General features: G+C 35.8%; 3 protein-coding genes across 5 annotated transcripts; all 3 read left to right on the top strand.

Annotated features, from left to right (window-relative positions):
* The first annotated feature begins 1,236 nt into the window (after positions 1–1,236).
* On the top strand, positions 1,237–2,107 carry LOC130723472 (uncharacterized). Its single transcript, XM_057574543.1, has one exon. It carries the CDS (start codon positions 1,370–1,372, stop codon positions 1,961–1,963), a length of 594 nt encoding a protein of 197 aa, XP_057430526.1. The 5' UTR covers positions 1,237–1,369; the 3' UTR covers positions 1,964–2,107.
* Positions 2,108–7,895: 5,788 nt separating this feature from the next.
* LOC130725833 (uncharacterized) lies at positions 7,896–11,028 on the top strand. Its single transcript, XM_057577023.1, has 5 exons — positions 7,896–8,108; positions 8,200–8,273; positions 8,633–8,762; positions 9,087–9,401; positions 10,226–11,028. Exons 1-5 carry the CDS (start codon positions 7,977–7,979, stop codon positions 10,499–10,501), a joined length of 927 nt encoding a protein of 308 aa, XP_057433006.1. The 5' UTR covers positions 7,896–7,976; the 3' UTR covers positions 10,502–11,028.
* Positions 11,029–12,134: 1,106 nt separating this feature from the next.
* On the top strand, positions 12,135–19,339 carry LOC130723480 (uncharacterized). Of its 3 annotated transcripts, XM_057574548.1 has the most exons (8): positions 12,144–12,377; positions 13,457–13,977; positions 14,080–14,152; positions 16,691–16,771; positions 16,882–16,945; positions 18,307–18,394; positions 18,499–18,583; positions 18,966–19,339. In XM_057574548.1, exons 1-8 carry the CDS (start codon positions 12,258–12,260, stop codon positions 19,047–19,049), a joined length of 1,116 nt encoding a protein of 371 aa, XP_057430531.1. In that variant the 5' UTR covers positions 12,144–12,257; the 3' UTR covers positions 19,050–19,339. The 3 variants fall into 3 exon arrangements, with proteins under 3 accessions (XP_057430532.1, XP_057430533.1, XP_057430531.1); XM_057574549.1 differs by lacking the exon at positions 18,966–19,339 and having other exon boundaries at positions 12,135–12,377; positions 16,865–16,945; positions 18,499–18,586; XM_057574550.1 differs by lacking the exon at positions 18,966–19,339 and having other exon boundaries at positions 12,135–12,377; positions 18,299–18,394; positions 18,499–18,586.
* Positions 19,340–19,656: the final 317 nt, after the last annotated feature.

Raw genomic sequence — 19,656 nt, forward strand, 5'->3', positions numbered from 1 at the left:
GAATTATTAAATTTAATTAAAAAATACATGGATTATGCCATGTAAGTGTTGATATGCCACTAGGCAATCTCGTCGAAGCTCCACCCTCCGACGAGGACTAATAGAAAAATGCGTGAATGTTCAAGGAGATATCGCTTAGTATTTTTCGGGGATGGACTAAATTCAAAACTCACTACAAAGACGGGGACTAATTTGACCTTTAACCCTTGTGTAAAATTTATATTCAAAAGTTAAGTTTGCGGAATGTATGATTTTTATGTACCGCTTGCTGCATTTAAGATTGGGGAATAGGAGTACAAATTATACATCTCGCAATCAGAAATATGGAACATTAAAAAAAGAGAGGATGGTGATGGTATGTAAAGGGGTGGTGGTGGCTTTAATTTGTCACCCCCATATTGAGGGTCCTTTTTTGACGATTGTAGTAGTTGAAGCCAGCATTCAAGCCTCCCTATAGTAGTTAATCAATTAATTAAGGTGATTGCTGTGGTACCTTAATTTAAATGAGAGTATGGTACTTTAAATGATGTAAAACCTCTTTATATCCAATTTTTTTTATTTCTAAAAGCCTCTAACACCATCATTCATGAGCATTTTAGTAGATTATCTTATTATCTTGTCGTTCGCCGGACACCAATTTTCATATCTCACCTTTATTGTGGTCAATAACTCTCTTGTTCTTACATCGCATACATTTCCACTTCCACCACTAGATTCTGACTTAAAAAGAGCTGCAACAACCGGCATGACGTCTAAGATTCCAAGCAAAGTTAAAAGGTCTAATCTTCTTTGTTTTTCTGCCCTTCAATTTTACAATTTCATCTAATCGGGGTACTGTACCCAAAAGAATTTCAGGGTACGATAGAATTTCTCATTAATTAATTAGTTACACTAGAATCTTGTATTATATTCTAATCTAGATTTTAGATATCCACCATGTATTGAATTGTAGTAACCCAAAACCATTGCAACTCGATCGCAAGAGTAGTATTGGAAAATCTTGCACTTGGAGATTCTAAAGGTTTTGTTTAATAAGATAAAATCTCCAACACAATCCACTGCGTGCATAATCTAAGATCTACATAATGCGCTATATATATTCACAAATCATGATTGTGATAGGCCAGTTATAAATAATTAATTAGACCATGTGGTTGGCATTTAATAAGTGTTTAAGGATAAGATCGATCAGAAGCATCCAAGTTCCCCTTATTTAAACATGTAATACACTATATATATCATAACCGTCCATAGAGAAGAGCAACTCAAACTTAAACAAACCTCTTACTCTTAACTCCTAAGTCTTAGCTTACCTCCCTTTCATTTTCCCAGCTAAATTGTTAAGTCTTAGCTTACTCTCCAATTCTTAATGGAACTTCAATCTTTCAGCTGTGAGATAAGAATAATAGAAGCCCAAAATGTCGGGATCACGAAAAACTTATTTGCAAGGTTGTATCTTCCTGCAGGAAACAACAAATCAAGCATTCAACTCAACAGTAAAATGGTATCTTCCAAATCCAACCCTTGTTGGAACGAGTCCTTCAGTCTAGATTGTTCGTGTCCTGAAGAATTCTTAGAGACCCTTCAGAAGGAAAGCCTGGTGTTAGAGCTAAGGCAAAGCAGCGCGGCTACAAAAGTGTTAAGGAGGATTTTTGGAGGGTCACGTCTTGTGGGGAGGGGTGAGATTCCATGGAAGACAATTCTTGAATCACAAAACATGGAGTTCAAAGAGTGGGTGAAGATTGATTCTTGTGATGGAGACTCTTCCACCACCTTCAGTGTACCAGAAGTGCAAGTGGAGATCAAAATAAAAGTAGTGGCTTCGGAAAAGAAAGACAATAGCTCAAAAAGATTGAACAAGTGGAATGAGTGTGGGTGTAAACATGGTCATGATCATCATGCATGGTGCAGTGCTGAAGATTATCATGTCTTTTCTTTTGGTGCTGCTCTAGAGGCTTTTTGATTAAAAGTAGAGCAAACAATTCATAGATCCACTAACTTAACTTAGCTAGTCATGGGTATTGGTTGTTTATTTTTTTATTTAATGTTGGAATTCTATGTACGATCTATGATTTCTTCATCAAATACAAGCTTATTTGTCTCACAATTGTTATAAGCAACGATGTGGACTTTCCAGTTAATTTGTGTTCATGCAAATATATCTTTCACTTAAAAAATATACATGGTGAAAATTGGGTTGTCTAAATTACTCATGATAAAGTTTGGGTTAAATAACCCATCATCCAATCACATTGGAGATAAATAAGTTGGAAATAAATTAATAAATAAAATATAGAAATTCCAACTCACTTATCTTCAATGTCATTGGATGATGGGTTATTTAACCCAAACTTTATTATGGGTCATTTAGACAACCCGGTGAAAGTAATAAGGAAAGTAAATTCAAATAAAAATTAAAAATCACATGCACGAATATAGTTTAATGTTTAATGTAAGTAACAACTTATTTAGTTATGTCTTATTGTGTTGGTCACTAATATGACGATAAGAAACTTCAGCGTAGCTGAGATAATCAATTTAAATTGATACAATAACAGCGTCATCCATAACGATGCTAATTAAGGATGACTAAGCCAACTCCAATGGTTGACAATCATCATTATTGACGCTAATGTTAAATGAAGTACTTAGGTTGTACTGATCTCTTAAGAAAGACTAGCTCAAAAAGATTGAACAAGTGAGAGGAGTATGGGTGCAAACACGGTAGATTATCATGTAAAGATTACCATGTATTTGCTATGGGTTCTGCGTTGGAAGCTTTTTGATTAAAGTAGAGCAAATAATTCATTATTTCATGACTAACTTAACTAGTCATAATCATTGGCTGTTTATTTTTTATTTAAATGTTGGAATTGTATATAAATTAGTTTTTAACTCGTGCCTTGCACGGGGAATTTAATTGTGAATTTTTTTTTGTTGAACAATTAATTTTCTTTTTTATTTATTCTATATAGGTATGTGGTTTTTTTTTATCGTTTTTTGCACATTTGTGCTGTAGGTGTTTTTTTTTTTTACAAAGTAATCTGTTTAAGGGTCGAAAACACATTTAAATTGATTTATGCACGAAGATTTACAAACATAAAACGATTTATTGAATATTTGACAACCAACCATAGTCAATATACGAAAAAAAAATGTCAAAATGATTGAAAGTGACCACCGAGGTCAATTTACCAAAAAAAATTGTCAACGTGGGTAAAGACATAAAAGTGAAAGTTTAGCACAAAGGTTATTTATTTGTAAACAATCTTAGGGAAATGTTATTAAATCTTTGCAACCTTGATCTTTTTCAACATTACTGCATCTTTACTTCTAACAACTTATGTTATGGAACCATCGTCTGAATGACGTTTAATAGGTGTGTTGGAGTCTTCAACTATAGTTGGAGGTGTGTTTCCTTTACCACTTTTAGTACGTGATCGTCTGCAAAACAAACCTATGTTACAATAGTGATGACCAATGTCTAAAACAAACTTATTTTACAATAGTTGGAGGTGTGTTTCCTTTACCACTTTTAGTACGTGATCGTCTGCAAAACAAACCTATGTTACAATAGTGATGACCAATGTCTAAAACAAACTTATTTTACAATAGTGATGACCAATACCTAAGTCATAGGTAGCGTTTGGTAGACAGGTGAGAACGGAACAGAACGGGACATATGGGTTATGTTCTGTGTTTGTCATGTTTTTTTTATAAAACGGAACGGAACGGAACGGAACAAAACACCCTCTTAAATTTTTTAAACTAACAAAATTAACCCTTATATTTAAAATCTCGCTAGACCCCTCCACTAATTTCTCGTTCTTCTTCACGAAACAGGATTCCATGTTAATCCTATGAAAACCTCGATTGAAACATGAAACAAATTATAAACTTTGATTGAAAGTCAAATTATATATTATTCACATTGCATTGATTCCATGTGAGTCAATAAACTTAGAGACGTGCCCTATGAAAGCATATGAAAGAAAGAAAAATCCAGAGAAAAAAATTAAAAAATCAATTCAACAATTCACTTGGTTCACATCTGTGAATTGAATTCACGCCCAGATTGAAAGAATTTGTGAAAGAATTGTAAAAGAATTTGAGCCAATAATTCAAACAGAGAAAGAAATCACGCAAAATTGAATTTTGATATTTTTCAAACGAATCCAATAAATTTTGAACTGTACCTGTGCAGTAGTGAAACCTTGGGAGGAGGAGGAAGAGGTGTTTCAGAGGAGTAGCGAATGGAGAAGGAAATAGATGATAGGATTTTCTGGAAATTTTAATTAAAAATATAATTTTGAACATTAATTTTAATCCAATGATTGTTATATATCTGTAAATATAAATATGAAAAAATATTATGTTTTGTTTGTCATTTTTTATTCTCAAATAAAATATTACATATAATAGGGTTATATGTGTAATTGAACTAATAGTTCTGTTCTAATGATCTAGAGTTACCAAACACAACACACAGAACATTATTGTTCTGTTCCTTCCTGTTCTGTCCTGTTTCGTTCTGTTCTGTTCTGTTCTGTCACCAAACGCTACCATAGATTTTACATTTGAATCGGAAATATCAAAAATCATGATATAGATATAAATAATCATTATTTAGTAATAAGAGTTTAAAATTTTACCTTTGTTTTGAATTTTCAAATTATTTATGGGTCCTTAAAAATTTTCAAGACGTTAAATGCTGATTTAAACCACCTTCCGCATATATCCTTCCCTTCAACCTTAAAAAGAAATTTCTTGTGCACTAAATTTGCGTCATGCTAGGGTTGGGAAGCAGACCTTTCAGTACGTTTTGGGAAAGGCTAGTCAGCGTTTGTCCAATTGGAAGGTTCGTAATTTGTCATTTGTAGGAAGGTTGACTCTTACGAAGTCGGTTTTGGTTGGTCTGCCTACTTATGTTATGCAATATTAAATTTGCACAACTTTAAAGTAGTGCATATAAGAAAGTCTTTTTTTTAAACCAATAAAATAATTTTTTTGAACAAAAAACCAATAAAATAATTAACTTCATTGCATATTTTCTTAATAAATACTCCATTTATTCATTATTATAAGGTCATTTTTGAGTGTTTTTCTTGTTCCTAAATATAAGTCCATTTACAATATCAATTGAGTATTAATTATTTTATTCAAAAACTATCCTCATATTTAATATGAAAGAGACAATGAGATTTTGAAATAATAACTTGGAGAGCATAGTTTTAAAACTCGGCTCGGACCGGCCGGTCCGACCGGTTCGACCGTGACTCGGTACCTTGACCGGTCCGAGCCGCTTGTTGGATCGGTTCTGCAATTGGACCGGTTATGATGTCATCAACTCGGTCACGACTCGGCAACTCGGTGAAGTCAAACCGAAATAAATTCACGGTCAAAGATAATTAATTGGTCAAACAACGTTATATCATACAAAAGTTCATAAATAATTATTTATATTATAAATTTTATATTTTTTTAATACAAACCGAGTCAAGTAATCGAACCAATGACTCACTGGTTCGACCAGTGACTCATTGACTCACTACCTTGTCCGAGTCGATCACCGAGCCGAGTTTTAAAACACTGTTGGAGAGAGAAATATATAAGAAATTAAATAAGGGTAATCTAGGAAAGTGAATAAATTCTTTTACAAATTTATTGCTTGTAACAACTTTTCTTAATCTAAGAGAATTAGAGCCTGTTTGATAACCCTTTTCAAAAACTGTTTTCAATTTTTAAAAATTAAAAAACTGAAAAACTTGCTTGGGTAATCAAAAAACTGTTTTCAATTCTAAAAACTGTTCTCAATTTTGCTTTTTAAAAACTGAAAAACGGAAAGAGGTAAAATATGTTTTGCTTTTCAGTTTTGCTTTTCTCTTTCCAAAACTGAAAAAACACGGAGAAGTGGGTGTTTTCAGTAATGGCAAACTTGGTAAATATTATCAAAAGTATCAAACGCTTTCTTTTCACCTAAATAGGGTTGAGCTCTCCTGGAACGTGTTCATCCCAAGCACTGCTAGAACCTTCTCATCCCAAGCACTGCAGCGCACAACCAAAGCACCGTGGCACACAACCCTCAAAATCTCAAGTTGGTTCATTTTTTTCATTCTCTTGAAAATCTTAAATTGATTTGATTTGATTTCTTTTGATTTTGGTTTCTTCTGGTTCCCTTGTCATCTTCAATTTCTCCATTCTCTATGGGTTTTGCAAACCCTAGATTCGAGCATGGCTAACTGGGTGTTTTGTTGGGTTTCTTGGGTGAGTTTTGTGGGGTTGTTGGTGGGTGGGGGCTGTTGTTGGGTTTGATTGTTGGTAGGCTTCGAAATTTTGGTGGTGAGGAGGGGGTTGTGTTTCAACAGTGGTGGAAACCAGATATACACCTTCAATCTAAGGTCCACAAGTACTAGTATGGCAATATATTGATGTGGGTGTTATGGCTCACCTTAATAAGATGCTGTTATGGCTCTTATTTTTTTCTAGACAATTAAGTTCAAACAAATCATTCAAATAGTGTACAATACTCAGTTCAACAAGCATTTTTATACATGCAACTTTTCTGATTTGGCTGCAAATGAACTTTTTAGGACTGATGACCAATGTCTCAATGAACTGATAGCACATGTTCTTTCGCGTAAAAAGTGATCCAAGACAAAGAATTTATCTGCATTTGGCATAACTTTTCAAAATGTGATCATAATATTGCTCTGTTCCAATTGCATCCCTCAAGGGATATATTAGGCACCATTGTGTATATATACTTATTGCTGGCGTTCCATGTACCGGAGGTTTTCTTCCACCTTTCAGGGGTGAAAGATATCATGCACAAGAATATAGAGGCCAAGGTAGACAACCTAAGAACCGTGAAGAGTTATTCAACTATAGGCACTCATCCCTACGAATGACAATTGAGCGTTGCTTTGGAGTTTTGAAAAACAGGTTTCCTATTCTAAAGTTGATGACTTCATATAAACCTTGCAGGCAACGACTTATAGTAACAACATGTTGTGCTATTCATAATTACATACGCAAGTGGAATTTGAATGATGAATTATTTAGGATGTGGGAAGAACTGGATCCCGCGGAATTTGATAGCATGAATGAAGGTCCTAGCACTACAGGAACAACCTCACATGATGACAATTTAGCAAGACTATCTGATGAAGGTGCAGCTGAAATGGCAATGCAAAGGGATCAAATTGCAGATTCGATGTGGGCACATCATGACATTGATAATTGACTCATTTTAACTTTGTTTGATATTAGACCGCACTAGTTTTAAATATTATCACTTTGACTTTGTTATCCAGTTGTAATATGATAATATGACATTTTTCCTAGTTATTAGATTTTAATTGACTTTAACGTATGTAAGTGTTTTTCTTAGTTTAACTTATCTAAAAAATGCATTAATATTCCCATGTTCATAAAATAAGACAAGTTCTTGTTCCATTTAAATATGAAGTTCATTTAAATCTCATAAAAGAAAACAACACAATCAAACAAGTTTTTAATTTTTTAGTTTTCAAAACAGGTTTTCAAAATGATTTTTCCAAACAAGTTTTCTGTTTTTTCATTTTAAAAACAGTTTTCAAAACTAAAATTATCAAACAAGTTTTTCTCCAATCTCTTCCCAAAAACAGTTTCCGAAAATTGATTCATAAAACAGTTTTGAGAACCCTTTTTGAAAAGTGTTAACAAACAGACCCTTAGGTAAAATAGACTTATATATAGGAATCGAGGGAGTATAATTATCATTAATATGCTTTTATAGGTGTAATTAGGAAGCGGGATAATATGACAAAAATGTCTGAAAATCCTAAACTTTTTTAAGCGGGTAGGCAGAAAACAACGCCTAATTTAATTAAACTAAACAAACACACTTTCTCAATTTCAATTCAAATATTATGAGTGACTAATATCTCCCACCCTTCCACATTCACACTTCCCACAGCACAAGAATACCAGACACAATGCACGGAAACACGCCGGTGAGAAAGCCACACACCTCCACCTCCGATCTCCTCACCTGGTCTGAACTTCCTCCGCCGGACTCCGCCGCCACCGCCTCCGCCTCCGCCTCCTCCGGCATCCGCTCTCGCCAGGTTACTATTCATCAACTCTCTCTTCCTTCTTCAATCTCTCTTACTTCCTTTTCTGAATCACTCACTGTCACTGCATTGACTTCATTCACAGCCTTCCGATAGAATCAGCAAGGTTCTCCATGGCGGCCAGCTCACTGAAGAAGAAGCTCAATCTCTAACCAAGAGGTATCCTTCTCTCTCTGCAGTAGTAGATCAGATCTACTAGTACTTTTCTTTTCCAGTTCATTTCTTCGTTCTTCGATCTGATTCAATGCATGTTTCGATCTGTTTTTCCATTTGAGATTTTGTTAAACTCGTTACTGTTCAGGGTATAGGGTTTTAGCCTCTGCATCTGCTTAATCTGGTGTGCTAACAGTTAATTAGTAGAAAGTTGTTTTGCATATGCATGTATGATAGGGTATCAATTTGGGAAATTTCAGGTTATTTTGTGTAATGAAAATGGTGAATCGATGTTGTGTGTGCTTAGCTAATTTTCAAGTTTTCATTTTTTTTTGTCTAACTTATATCCTTCCATTCGGTGTCAGCAAGCCGTGCTCGGGGTATAAAATGAAAGAGATCACTGGAAGTGGTATATTTTCAGCCAATGCTGAAGATTCAACATCAGAAGCAGGTTCTGCAAATTCAAATGGCAGAACAAGCAGACGCTTAGTTCAGGTATGTTTACTATGTGTTTCGATTTCTGTTGAACTCAACATGGATCCACATTGACTTCACCATGGAAAAATCTAGCTACTTAGATCCATGTTAAACTCAACGTGGTAAATTTTAGCTTCTTTGTTGATACCTTGAGATACGTGAAATCACGTTTGCGTTGGCCCTAACGCTAAAACAAACATAAACTTAGATGACTGATTTCCTTGGTCTGGGGTTCAGTTTGACCATATCAGCATTTCTCAAATATCAAACCAAATTCTATTCTGATGACAATTTACTTGTTTTCTTTTGTTTTCTGTGGGATGTGACTGGATTGTATCTCAGCAAGCAGTGAATGGAATTAGTCAGATATCATTCAGCACTGAGGAAAGCGTTTCTCCTAAGAAGCCTGCCACTATACCTGAGGTTGCAAAGCAGCGCGAACTGAGTGGGACACTGCAGAGTGAATTGGACAGTAAGAGCAATAAACTAATCTCAAATGCCAAGACCAAGGAGCTCACTGGAAATGATATATTTGGTCCTCCACCTGAAATTGTGCCTCGTTCAGTGGCGGCTGCACGCATTACGGAATCAAAGGGAAGTAAAGATATGGGAGAACCTCTTCCCAGAAATTTGAGAACATCAGTGAAAGTTTCAAATGTAAGTGTCTTCTAGGCCTGCATGTGAATTGTGATCTATCATTTTATGTTGGATGAATGGCTAGAGACTTTTTAGTTTCTGTCTAATCCCTTCTCATAGCATGGTTTTCAATGTGGGTTAACCTGCCTAGCCTTCTGTGCTATTTGTGGGCCTGTATCATCTACATGGTTCTTCATGGTGATGAATTTGACCTCTGATGATCCACCAATATTACCTTACACTTTCCTTTTTTTTTTAGGCAAATGTTAGTTGTTAATTGTTAGTAAATTAGTTCCTTCACCAGGGTTTGAACCCTGTTCTTTCACCCTTCAATACCCTTCATTTCCCTTAGCTCACCAAGTGAGCTTCCCATCCCACCCCACCTTACACTTTCCTCAAATACAAAATTAAGATGTAGGTCGATTCAGATTTTTGCGGTAAGAAATTTATTTAAGATATAACTCAGTTGCAGCAGCTATAATAATACTACCATAACAGCTCTTGAGGAATATATATGTATATAATGTGGATATATTACTATTTTATCTCACTAACTTGGTTCCTTTTTATCTATCCTATTTGGAAGAAAAATACTGTTCCTATTTAACTTAGTAGTAGGATAATATTGCTCCTATATATTGTTCCCCTATTTCTGAATTAGGATGTAGTAGTGCTGTCAATTCCTTGTATGTGTTTTAAACTTGGTTCATGTGTTTTTTCTTCCTCCTGCAATGCCACTACTGCATTTTGAGCTGAAAATCTGATTTTTAACATTCCCTCTCGGTCTCATCATGTATATTGCCCATTAAAGAGTGCATCTGACCTTCATTTTCTTATATTTGTAGCCTGCAGGTGGCCAGAGTAATGACTTATTTGGTGAAGCACCCGTTCTGAAGACATCAAAAAAGATACATGACCATAAGTTAGCAGAGCTGACGGGCACTAATATCTTTCAGGGAAATAATCCTCCAGGATCAGCAGAAAAGCCTCTGAGCAGGGCCAAGCTTAGAGAAATGACTGGAAGCAACATATTTGCTGCTGATGCAAAGGCAGAAACCAAAGACCCGATTCGAGGTTCCCGCCAACCCCCTGGAGGAGAGAGCAGCATTGCCTTACTTTAAGTGACGGCATTCTACAAATCTGTCTGAACTCACACGTTTTTAGGTACAAGGTTCAGTGTGGTTGTTCCGTTATCAGCATTGTAATTTGTCAGTTTCAACTTTTAGCTAGAACGGGGCATAAGTCACTCTTAGTTAGCACTTAAATAAGCAAAGGTGAAACCGGTCTCACCTGGATGATGTTTCAGTGTTCACTTATCCCCACCCTGCTAATTGCTAAAGAAAACTTCAATTATGCCTCGTTTTCTTGAGTAATCAAGGTCAAGGAACATATTTGATCCTGCTGTTGTATGACATAGACTTGAGGGTGCATTAATCTTCCAAGGTAGGTACGTGCAAACAAACACTCCAGTGCAAGTCATGTGATTGTAGAATCTGACTTCTATGTGTATTTTATTTTTTTAGTTTTTTCTTTTAATGTTTCATGCAAACTTGTTCGGCCTATTTCTCCTTTGCGGCTTGGAGAATGGTGATTATTGTTAGTTGAACCCATTTATGTGTATATCCAACAAGTTAATCTTTTGAAATAATTGATTCATGATAATCATAACTTGGAACGTGACAGGTATATAAATTAGTTTTTTTCTTTTGTTGAAAAAACTAGTTAACATGGTAAGTCTAATTGAAATTGGGAGATATTCAACTTTTTTTAACGTTGGGGATATATCAAACTTCAGATGTAAGGTATTGACCAAGATTCCACAATGCCTTATGCATTGGTTAGTCTAATTGATACTTAAGGATTAGATATTGACCTCCTTGACAAGTGCCATACACATTGGATCAAAGAGGATTTACAATAGTATTTCCAATGCAAGGTTCTTAACCATCGGAGGGAACTGACTTGAAGTTCTTAGTTCTTATTTTACTAATTTTTAGTTTTACTTTTTGAGTTCTTAGCATAAAAAATTAATTTTTTCTCTCTCATTTATCAATTGATTTAATTTAAGTATTGAATTAACATTTAAATTAAAATTAAAATTATATGAAAATAAAAAATATTACTACTATAATAGTATTGTGGGACCAGATGAATAATGTTAAGAACTAAGAACTCATGGTTGGAGCAAAATCTGTAAAGAGTTGCTTAAGCACATGTGAAAGTACGATCCCACATGAATAGTGCTAAGAACTAAGAATTAAGAACCTACCATTGGAAATGCTCTAACAAAATAATAGTTTCCTTTAAAATTTATATATTTTTATTAACATTTAAAAAAAACCTTAAAATCTTTAATAAAAAAAGAAAAAAAGGAAAATGCAAATATAAATAAGACCAAGTCTGAGTCGGGAGTTGGGTTTGGAACCCCACCCGTTAGGCTTTGCACCCCACTAAAACAGATACGGAATTTAAATTTCCGTATCAATACGGAAAATAAAATTCCGTATCTGCTTTAGTATATAATGAGTGGTTGAAAATGTGACACGCATGCTTAAATACAGTACGGAATTTTAAGTTCCGTATTCAATATGGAGAATACGGAACTTTAAATTCCGTATTTGATAAAGTGGGGTGCCAAGCCTCATAGGTGGGGTGTCAAACCCAACTCCCGTCTGAGTCGTACCCAGAAATTTGAGGTCGGTAGACAAAGGCCTTATCCAACAAGCCATGGAGTCCTATTGATTTATGCTTTGAGAATGTATTAAATAAATAAAACGTATTAATAAATAGCTGGTTCACCTGCTATGGCCGGCCATATTACTGAGCGATCAAGTCAAGCTCTCCAACCATGGACTCCATTCCGTGAGTAGAAGAGAAATGGGAAAGAAGCCATCTCTGCGCACCAAAGCAACCGACTTTGTTTATGCCGTTCTCAACCCCATCTCTGATTCTAATGATCACAATCACAAACCTTCCAAACACCCTCCATCACCTTCCGTAAGTTCTCTTCTCTCTTATTCTTATTCCTTTTTTTTTCGTTAAATTGTTTGATTATTTCTTTATCAAGCTGAATTTTATCCTTACCAGCTACAATCCCGTTTCAATCATGTTTTGTTTTTCTTTTATTATGGTTCTTACAATCACAGGACAGTACAGTAGTGTAGAGAGTCATGCTTATTTTCCCTCTTTAGGGTGTTAGTTTCTTAGTTAGTAACTACTAGAGCTGTTAGTCAGTTACAACTATCTTACTGTTACTGTTTTTGCATTGCATCTTATTCTCTATGATTAGGAGTAGGGGTGTTTGTGAGACGGGTTGAGAGTTGAGACATGTTTGACTTGACTTTCACCCGGTCCTAAATATTGATCGGGTCAGTTTTTATTTTTAAATCCAAACTTGTTCCTAGACCTAAAGAAACCCGATGAGGTGCGGGTTTGACATAGATCAGGACACAACGACTAGACTGGGTTGGCCCGAAGTGCAAATTGAATGTCTATTTCAAATCCTATCAAAGAATTATAAATATTTATCATTCTATGAAAAAACTAATTTCTTATCATATTAATGAATTATGAAAGAAACTACATAGAACTAAAGGTTTTCATAGCAAAATACTAAACTAGAGAAAAGAATACAAATTTTATTCACTGAAAGCCACTATTGAATCTAGTGGGTAAGGGGGTGTTTGTGGGATGGGTTGGACCTTGACTTTCACCCGACCTTAAATATTGACCGGGTCCAGTTTTTAAACCTGAACTCGTCCCTAGACCCGAAGAAACTCGATGAGATGCAGGTTTAAGGGACTTGGGCCAAGGCGGGTCAATCGATAGGGGGTCCCTGTACACCCCTAATTAGGAGTAGCCACGTATTGTTTATCAGCATATTAGAGTGTAAATAGGTATTCTTTACTTCAGGTGAACCTAATTTGATTCAATACAATTCAATCTTCATTTGTTTCTCTGAAATATGAGATTTTCTTACTTTGATCTTTCCCATTGTGAAGTAAGGTTTTTTACAGTTGTTTGCTTGAAACTAAAGTTGTGACTATTTCCCATCCTTTTGTTTATTTTCTTCTCAGGAAGAAGTAGGTGAAACAGAAATAAGTGCATCAGAGACTTCTGATGAAGAGGGTAGCCATGGTTTAGATGGTGGACCTGATACTTCATCCTTCACTGCTTTCCTCTATTCTTTTGTGTCATCCTCAGACACTAAAACAGACAAACATGGGCAGAATGATGAGAAAAGTGAACCTGATAATATTAACCCTTTACCAGACTCTTCCTTGAAAGAAAATGGTCGAAGGAAAAGTTTGTTTTCTAGAGGTAAGCAATCACTTGGTAGAGCGATTCGCCACGCTACGAGAATCGGTGGATTTCGCCACCATGACCGTCGCAAAGATAATGTAGAAATGAAATATGATGATGGGCATTGTTCTAAAATTTCTACTGTTGAGCCTGTGAAAGAGTCAGTGCACAGGCCTTTGGTTGATCTGCCAGAAATTTCTGAACCTTCGGTTCTCCTCTCTGAGGGTATGAGAAGTGTTCTCTATGCTTCTCTTCCACCTCTTGTGCATGGAAGGAAATGGCTGCTGCTATACAGGTATCTGTGAATGATGGTTCATTGGGGACACAAGATTCAGTCTATCGATGATAAATTATTATCATCGTGATTTCTTCTATTAACTCTCTACATTTTCTGCAGCACTTGGAGGCATGGTGTGACTCTTTCAACTCTTTACAGAAGAAGCATGCTTTCACCTGGATCGTGTTTGCTGGTACTGCTTCATTATCCTCGAGCATATATTAATCTTAACCATGCATTTATATAAGTCTGATCTGCATTTGAAAAAACACTAAAAGGAGTTCATATATTATGTAAGTTTTGACACTGTAATCAATGGTAGAAGAGTGTAGTAGTTTAAGGTGTCTACATGCTGATGTCGCAGCTTGTAAGTTTTCTGTTTGAACAATTTTTTACAATGGATTGTATAGGGTATTGAAAAGAGATGAAGTTATATTACAGGAAATAGAGAAGAAATCTCTATTGGTAGTCACGAAATTACTGATGTTCGAGAGTCGGTCTCTCCCTAAGACTTAAATACAAAGTTTCTGGATAATTATTATTATCAGACACAACTCCTATTTATAACTACTTCTAATCAGTTATTAAAACATAATTGTAACCAAATAACTAGCACAACTGACAACTAACTAGTAACTTCCCAACTGCTGGTAACTACCCTGCGCCATGTGTACTCCCCAGCCTTGGTCGCGCCTCCTCCTGCGCTTCTGATAAGAACCGAATTTATTTATAGGATAATTATACTACACTGGTGTTCGAGAGCCAGTCTCTCCCAGTAGATTCTGGAATTTCAAGAGCTCGGCCTCTCGCTAAGATATAACCACAGAATTTCTGAATATCTAAACTAATAGCCACAACTTCTATTTAATAACCTAAAATTTAATAACCACCCCTAGGCAGTTTTGATGGAACATAACTTGAACTGATGCAACTAACTAATAATAACCAACCCAAAAGCTAACCCAACAGTTTCTAACCCACGAACTGCTCTTTACTGCCTATAGCAGTTTGCCCTTCCACTGCTTGAGCCTATCCTGGCTGTGCGGCTGTCCTATGGATGTTTCTCCCTATCAATACCCTCCCTTGGAAGAATCACATCCTCAAGGTCCTTCCACATTGCCTGATTTTTCTGCTCAATCATCAAAACGTTTTTAACCATGATTGACAAGGTTTGTGGTTCGTAAAGATTGATTTCAGTACCAATGTCTTCCTTCAATCCATTCACAAAGATGTCCATTTAATGTGCCCCGTCACTGCCCCTCAACATGCCAGCAGATTTCTCAAATTGCTCCACAAATTCTTCCACTGACCCTTCTTATTTCGGTGCTAACTGCTAACAAAGCAGCAAAGATTGAAACCTTTCTAGGATTGCTAGTTTGAAATTTTCCCAGGCTGTATGTGGATTTCATGCTTCCCAGCATTGGAACCAAGACAAAGCTTTGCTATCCAATGCCACCATGACTGCTTGCAGTTTCTCCTCTTCGAGAATTCCTCGTTTTCTGAAGAATATCTCCAGTTTGTTGACCCAACTATAAGCATCCCCGTCAAAGATAGGAATCTCCAATTTTTGCCAACGTTCAATGTTGCTATCATTTGTAGATTCATCTTCTTGCCTAGAGCGCCTGGGTCGTCCTTTCCTTTGTAGTTTCCCCTTTGAGAGCCTTCTTCTTCACGACCCATAATAGTCTCCATCATAGTCTCTAAGCGCTGAAAAGCATTGTTTGGATTGTTGACAATCAATTTTCATCATCTCTAGAATTTTCTCCATTGGATCTTGGCTTCCTTCAGTTCTACTTTTCTCCATGTTAATTGCGCTCCAAATACCACAGCACCCGGGCAGTGATCTGATACCAAAATGATAACAACATAATTTATTTATAGAATAATTATACAATACTGGTGTTCAAGAGTCAGTCTCTCCCAAGTAGATTCTCGAATTTCGAGAATCCAACCTCTCCTTAAGACATAACCACATATGATAGGAACTTAAGGTTTGGGGTTAGTTAGTTAGTTATACTTAGTGAGTTAGTTAGAATGTTTTTGAGGCATTTATCCTATAAATAACAGACATTAGAGAGTTAGGGGTATCTTTGTATTCAGTTAGGAATTGGGTTTAGAGAGAGAACTGGTTCTCTTTCTAGGGTTAGAGAGGGTGTTTGGTATCTCTCTCATGTATCTTTCCCCTAATCCCCAATTGGGAATTAGGGTTCTATCAATAAACTACTGCTAATTTTCTGGTTTCTATCATTGGTATCAGAGCACCATCCTGGTGCCTGAACCACGACAATCCTTTGCCGTCCTATGCCACCATAACTCCTCTTCTTCTAGGATTCCTCGTAGTCTGAAAAATCGCACCAATTCGTTCACCTAACTGTAAGCATCAGTTTCCCTGTCGTAGGTAGGAATTTCCAACTTTCGCCACCGTTTAAAATTGCCATCATTCGTTCCTTCTTCTGTATTGTTGCTGCGTCTGGGTGGTCCTTCTCCATCATGAGTCCCTTTGTGGGAACCTTCTTCATCACGTCGCATGATGGTCTCCACCATTGTCTCCTGAGAGTATATACTTTAATAATAGGGAGCCCCCCCTCCCTATAAGATTGCCTCACTCTTCTAGATTTTTCTTGAGCTATTGTGGATAAATGCATCATCCTGCTCTCTATTTTTTGAAGTCAATTTCTATATTTTTTGTTCAAAGATTAGTTCTCAATGTTACCTATTTATTGCATTCAAGGTTGTTGGAGACCAAAGAGGAGCAGTGTTTGGTAGCTTGGTTGAAGCACCTATGAGACCATCCAATAGGAGAAAATACCAGGTCATTTATCCTATGGATTATCTGAGAAACTGATTGTGTTTTCTGGTTTATCCAGCAAAAATGTGACTTGTTACTTTATCTTGTTGACAATAGATATTGTACTTGTTCAGGGAACAAACAATACATATGTTTTCACAAACATCTCTGGTCATCCTGTTATATATCGCCCAACAGGTACCTACTTCTATTTAAGCATGAATATGTTTCTCTATCTTTCTTTTGCAGTCATAATAATGCATTGTTTTGCTAGCAATCGAAGTCAGAGATTCATTGAGCTTCTTTATTCTCCTAGCTGTGTAGAACGTGCGGAGAATTTATTGTAATTAAGGGCGGTGATTGATGAAAGTTTAATGACATACAGGTTTTTATTTGGTTCTGAGGTCTGGGAGCACATTTTAAAAATTACATCCAACGAACACATCTTATTAAAGCAACATTTTATTATGATTTTTGCAAAAGAATCTCCCATTCCCAAGAAAAGGTTGTTAAAGGGTTAAGTTTGTGGATAATCAGGAGATAACATCACATCTTGCTAACAATATATTATCTTTGTTTTGACCATATAGAACAATTTCCAATTAACGAATCCTTTACTTTCTTTAGAAAAGTCTGAATTTGTCTGCTACATTCAGTGGTTAATTGTGGATGAGATTTAAATTTAGTTCAATGCTGATCCTATTCTTCTTAAATAATTTATTAGAAATGATAAACTTTCTGGCATGTTGAACAACTGCCTAAGTAGAATATAGGAAAATTGAAATCTGTTTTTAAGTCTTAAACAAGTTGATGAAGTCCTATGTCCCAAAACAAAAATTGAGATTCAGCTGATAGCATGTTAGGTTTCACTGTGGAATGCTCTAGAATCAATTCAAATTAGAAGCTACAAACCTTAGCTTCTGAGTTAACATGCATCGTATTTTGTGCAAATCAAGAAACCAAACATCTTATGAGTAATTTTGTGAGATTCAATCTTAGCATGAGGCTTTAGTTAAGCTTTGAAATGTGAATAAGAAAATGTACTATAGCAGCCTATGGTATAAATCTAAAATTATACTCCCTCCGTCCCCTATTATAAGTCGTTTTTACCCAATTCTCTAAGATTAAGAAAATTAGTTAAGAGCAATAAATTTGTATTTTTTTAAAAAAGCTTTCCAAAATCACCCTCATATAAAATTCTCTCCATATTAACATTCTACTACCTTTAAACTATAAGAGGTCTTGGAAATCAAGCAAAATTAAGGGAAACATGAAAATTCTTTGAATATGGAGTATTAAATGAGGGTAAACATGGAAAAATATAATTAATGCTTCATAGATAATGTAAAGTGACTTATATTATGAGACAAAAAAACTCAAAAAATGTGAGTTATATTAGGGGACGGAGGGAGTATCAATCAGATGTAGTCCTCACTCATAGGCTCATAGCACTTGATCCACCCACATGATTGCATAGAGTGAATATCTGGCTTGGTTTGGAATTCAAAATACTGCTTCTGTTGTGTAGCTATGCTGCTGAACTAACCACAGCATTGCAGGGGTTAACCGCTATTTCACGCTTTGCAACACTGACTACATAGCAATTGGTGGGGGAGGTCATTTTGCGCTTTATTTGGATGGAGATCTGTAAGAACTTTCGACTTTCACCTCACTATCTTTTTTGTTTTTTGAATTATTAACACGCCTTATGTGTTTTTTTATCCTCTTCTGAATTCATGAAATCTGCTTAGATTGAATGGCTCAAGTTCAGTCTCTGAAACTTATGGGAATCCTTGCCTTGCAAATTCTCAGGAATTTGAAGTGAAGGAAGTAGAGGTACAAAAGAAGCTTCTCCCCCTCCCTCTCCTCTCCTATCCTCTCTCTACGTACCGCACATCAGATTTGGGTTCCCTGCAGTCATGACAATCCTAAGTTCTCTCAGTCAATGAATCTGATCTTAGCCATTTGTTCAAGATAGGATGACTCATATTTTATCAAAGATCGGACAGCAGAGATAAGCTCAAAATTTGAGCTGTCCGATTTTGATTGAACAACTCAGATTCCTTAACTGAGTGAATTTAGGATTTCTCTGACCGAGTCCATATTCCTTCATTTGTCTCCATCGTTTGTTTTATTGTTATTCCCGCTACTTGATGGTTGCTAATTTAAGAGAGTTATTAAAAAAAAACAAAGTTAATTGGTTTCTATCTTCATGCAGTTGTGGGGCTTTGTACAAACTTCAAAATATGAGGAAGTACTCGCATTGAGCAGAACAGAGACACCTGGGATCTGTCGATGGTAAAAACATCTCTGAATATGATGAATCAAATGGCTTATACTTAGCATTTCATTGAAGGGCCACTCACCCTCTGGAGAGCAATGCGAGGCTCATTGACAACACGACGGAGAAAGTTTTCACTGTGTAACTAACATATATCATATGTAAATTATCTACCAAGCTTGTATATACGAGTTGAAAAATTGCCCTTTTTTCCGGGTGAAGAAATGGAGTATGTTTACTTATGTATAGCATTTTCAAAAGCTGATGAAGGGACAACAAGAAATTATCTTATGTACCAAGTGTTGTTTTTAGTTTTGCTATCCTGCAACCCTTTATTTATTTCATGAAATGCTCACTTTTTAATACAAAGAAGGAAAGGAAACAAGACAATGAGATTGCAATGAATTAGAATGGAAAAAAAAACATTCCAATTGTAATGTTTATTCCAAAACCTTTTTTTATATCAGGCACATGGAATAAGATCAGAATTGAAATCAAGGATTGTTCCTTAAATATATAAAAATATTACCCTGTGTAAAAGAGGGATCGACAAAGGGTGCAGGGATCCGTTAATGGGTTGGGAAAAGGTCTGAGAAAGGACTCAGTGTATATTGAAAGCAACATAAAA

This window comes from Lotus japonicus, chromosome 6 (assembly GCF_012489685.1).
Source record: "Lotus japonicus ecotype B-129 chromosome 6, LjGifu_v1.2".
NCBI lineage: Eukaryota > Viridiplantae > Streptophyta > Magnoliopsida > Fabales > Fabaceae > Lotus > Lotus japonicus.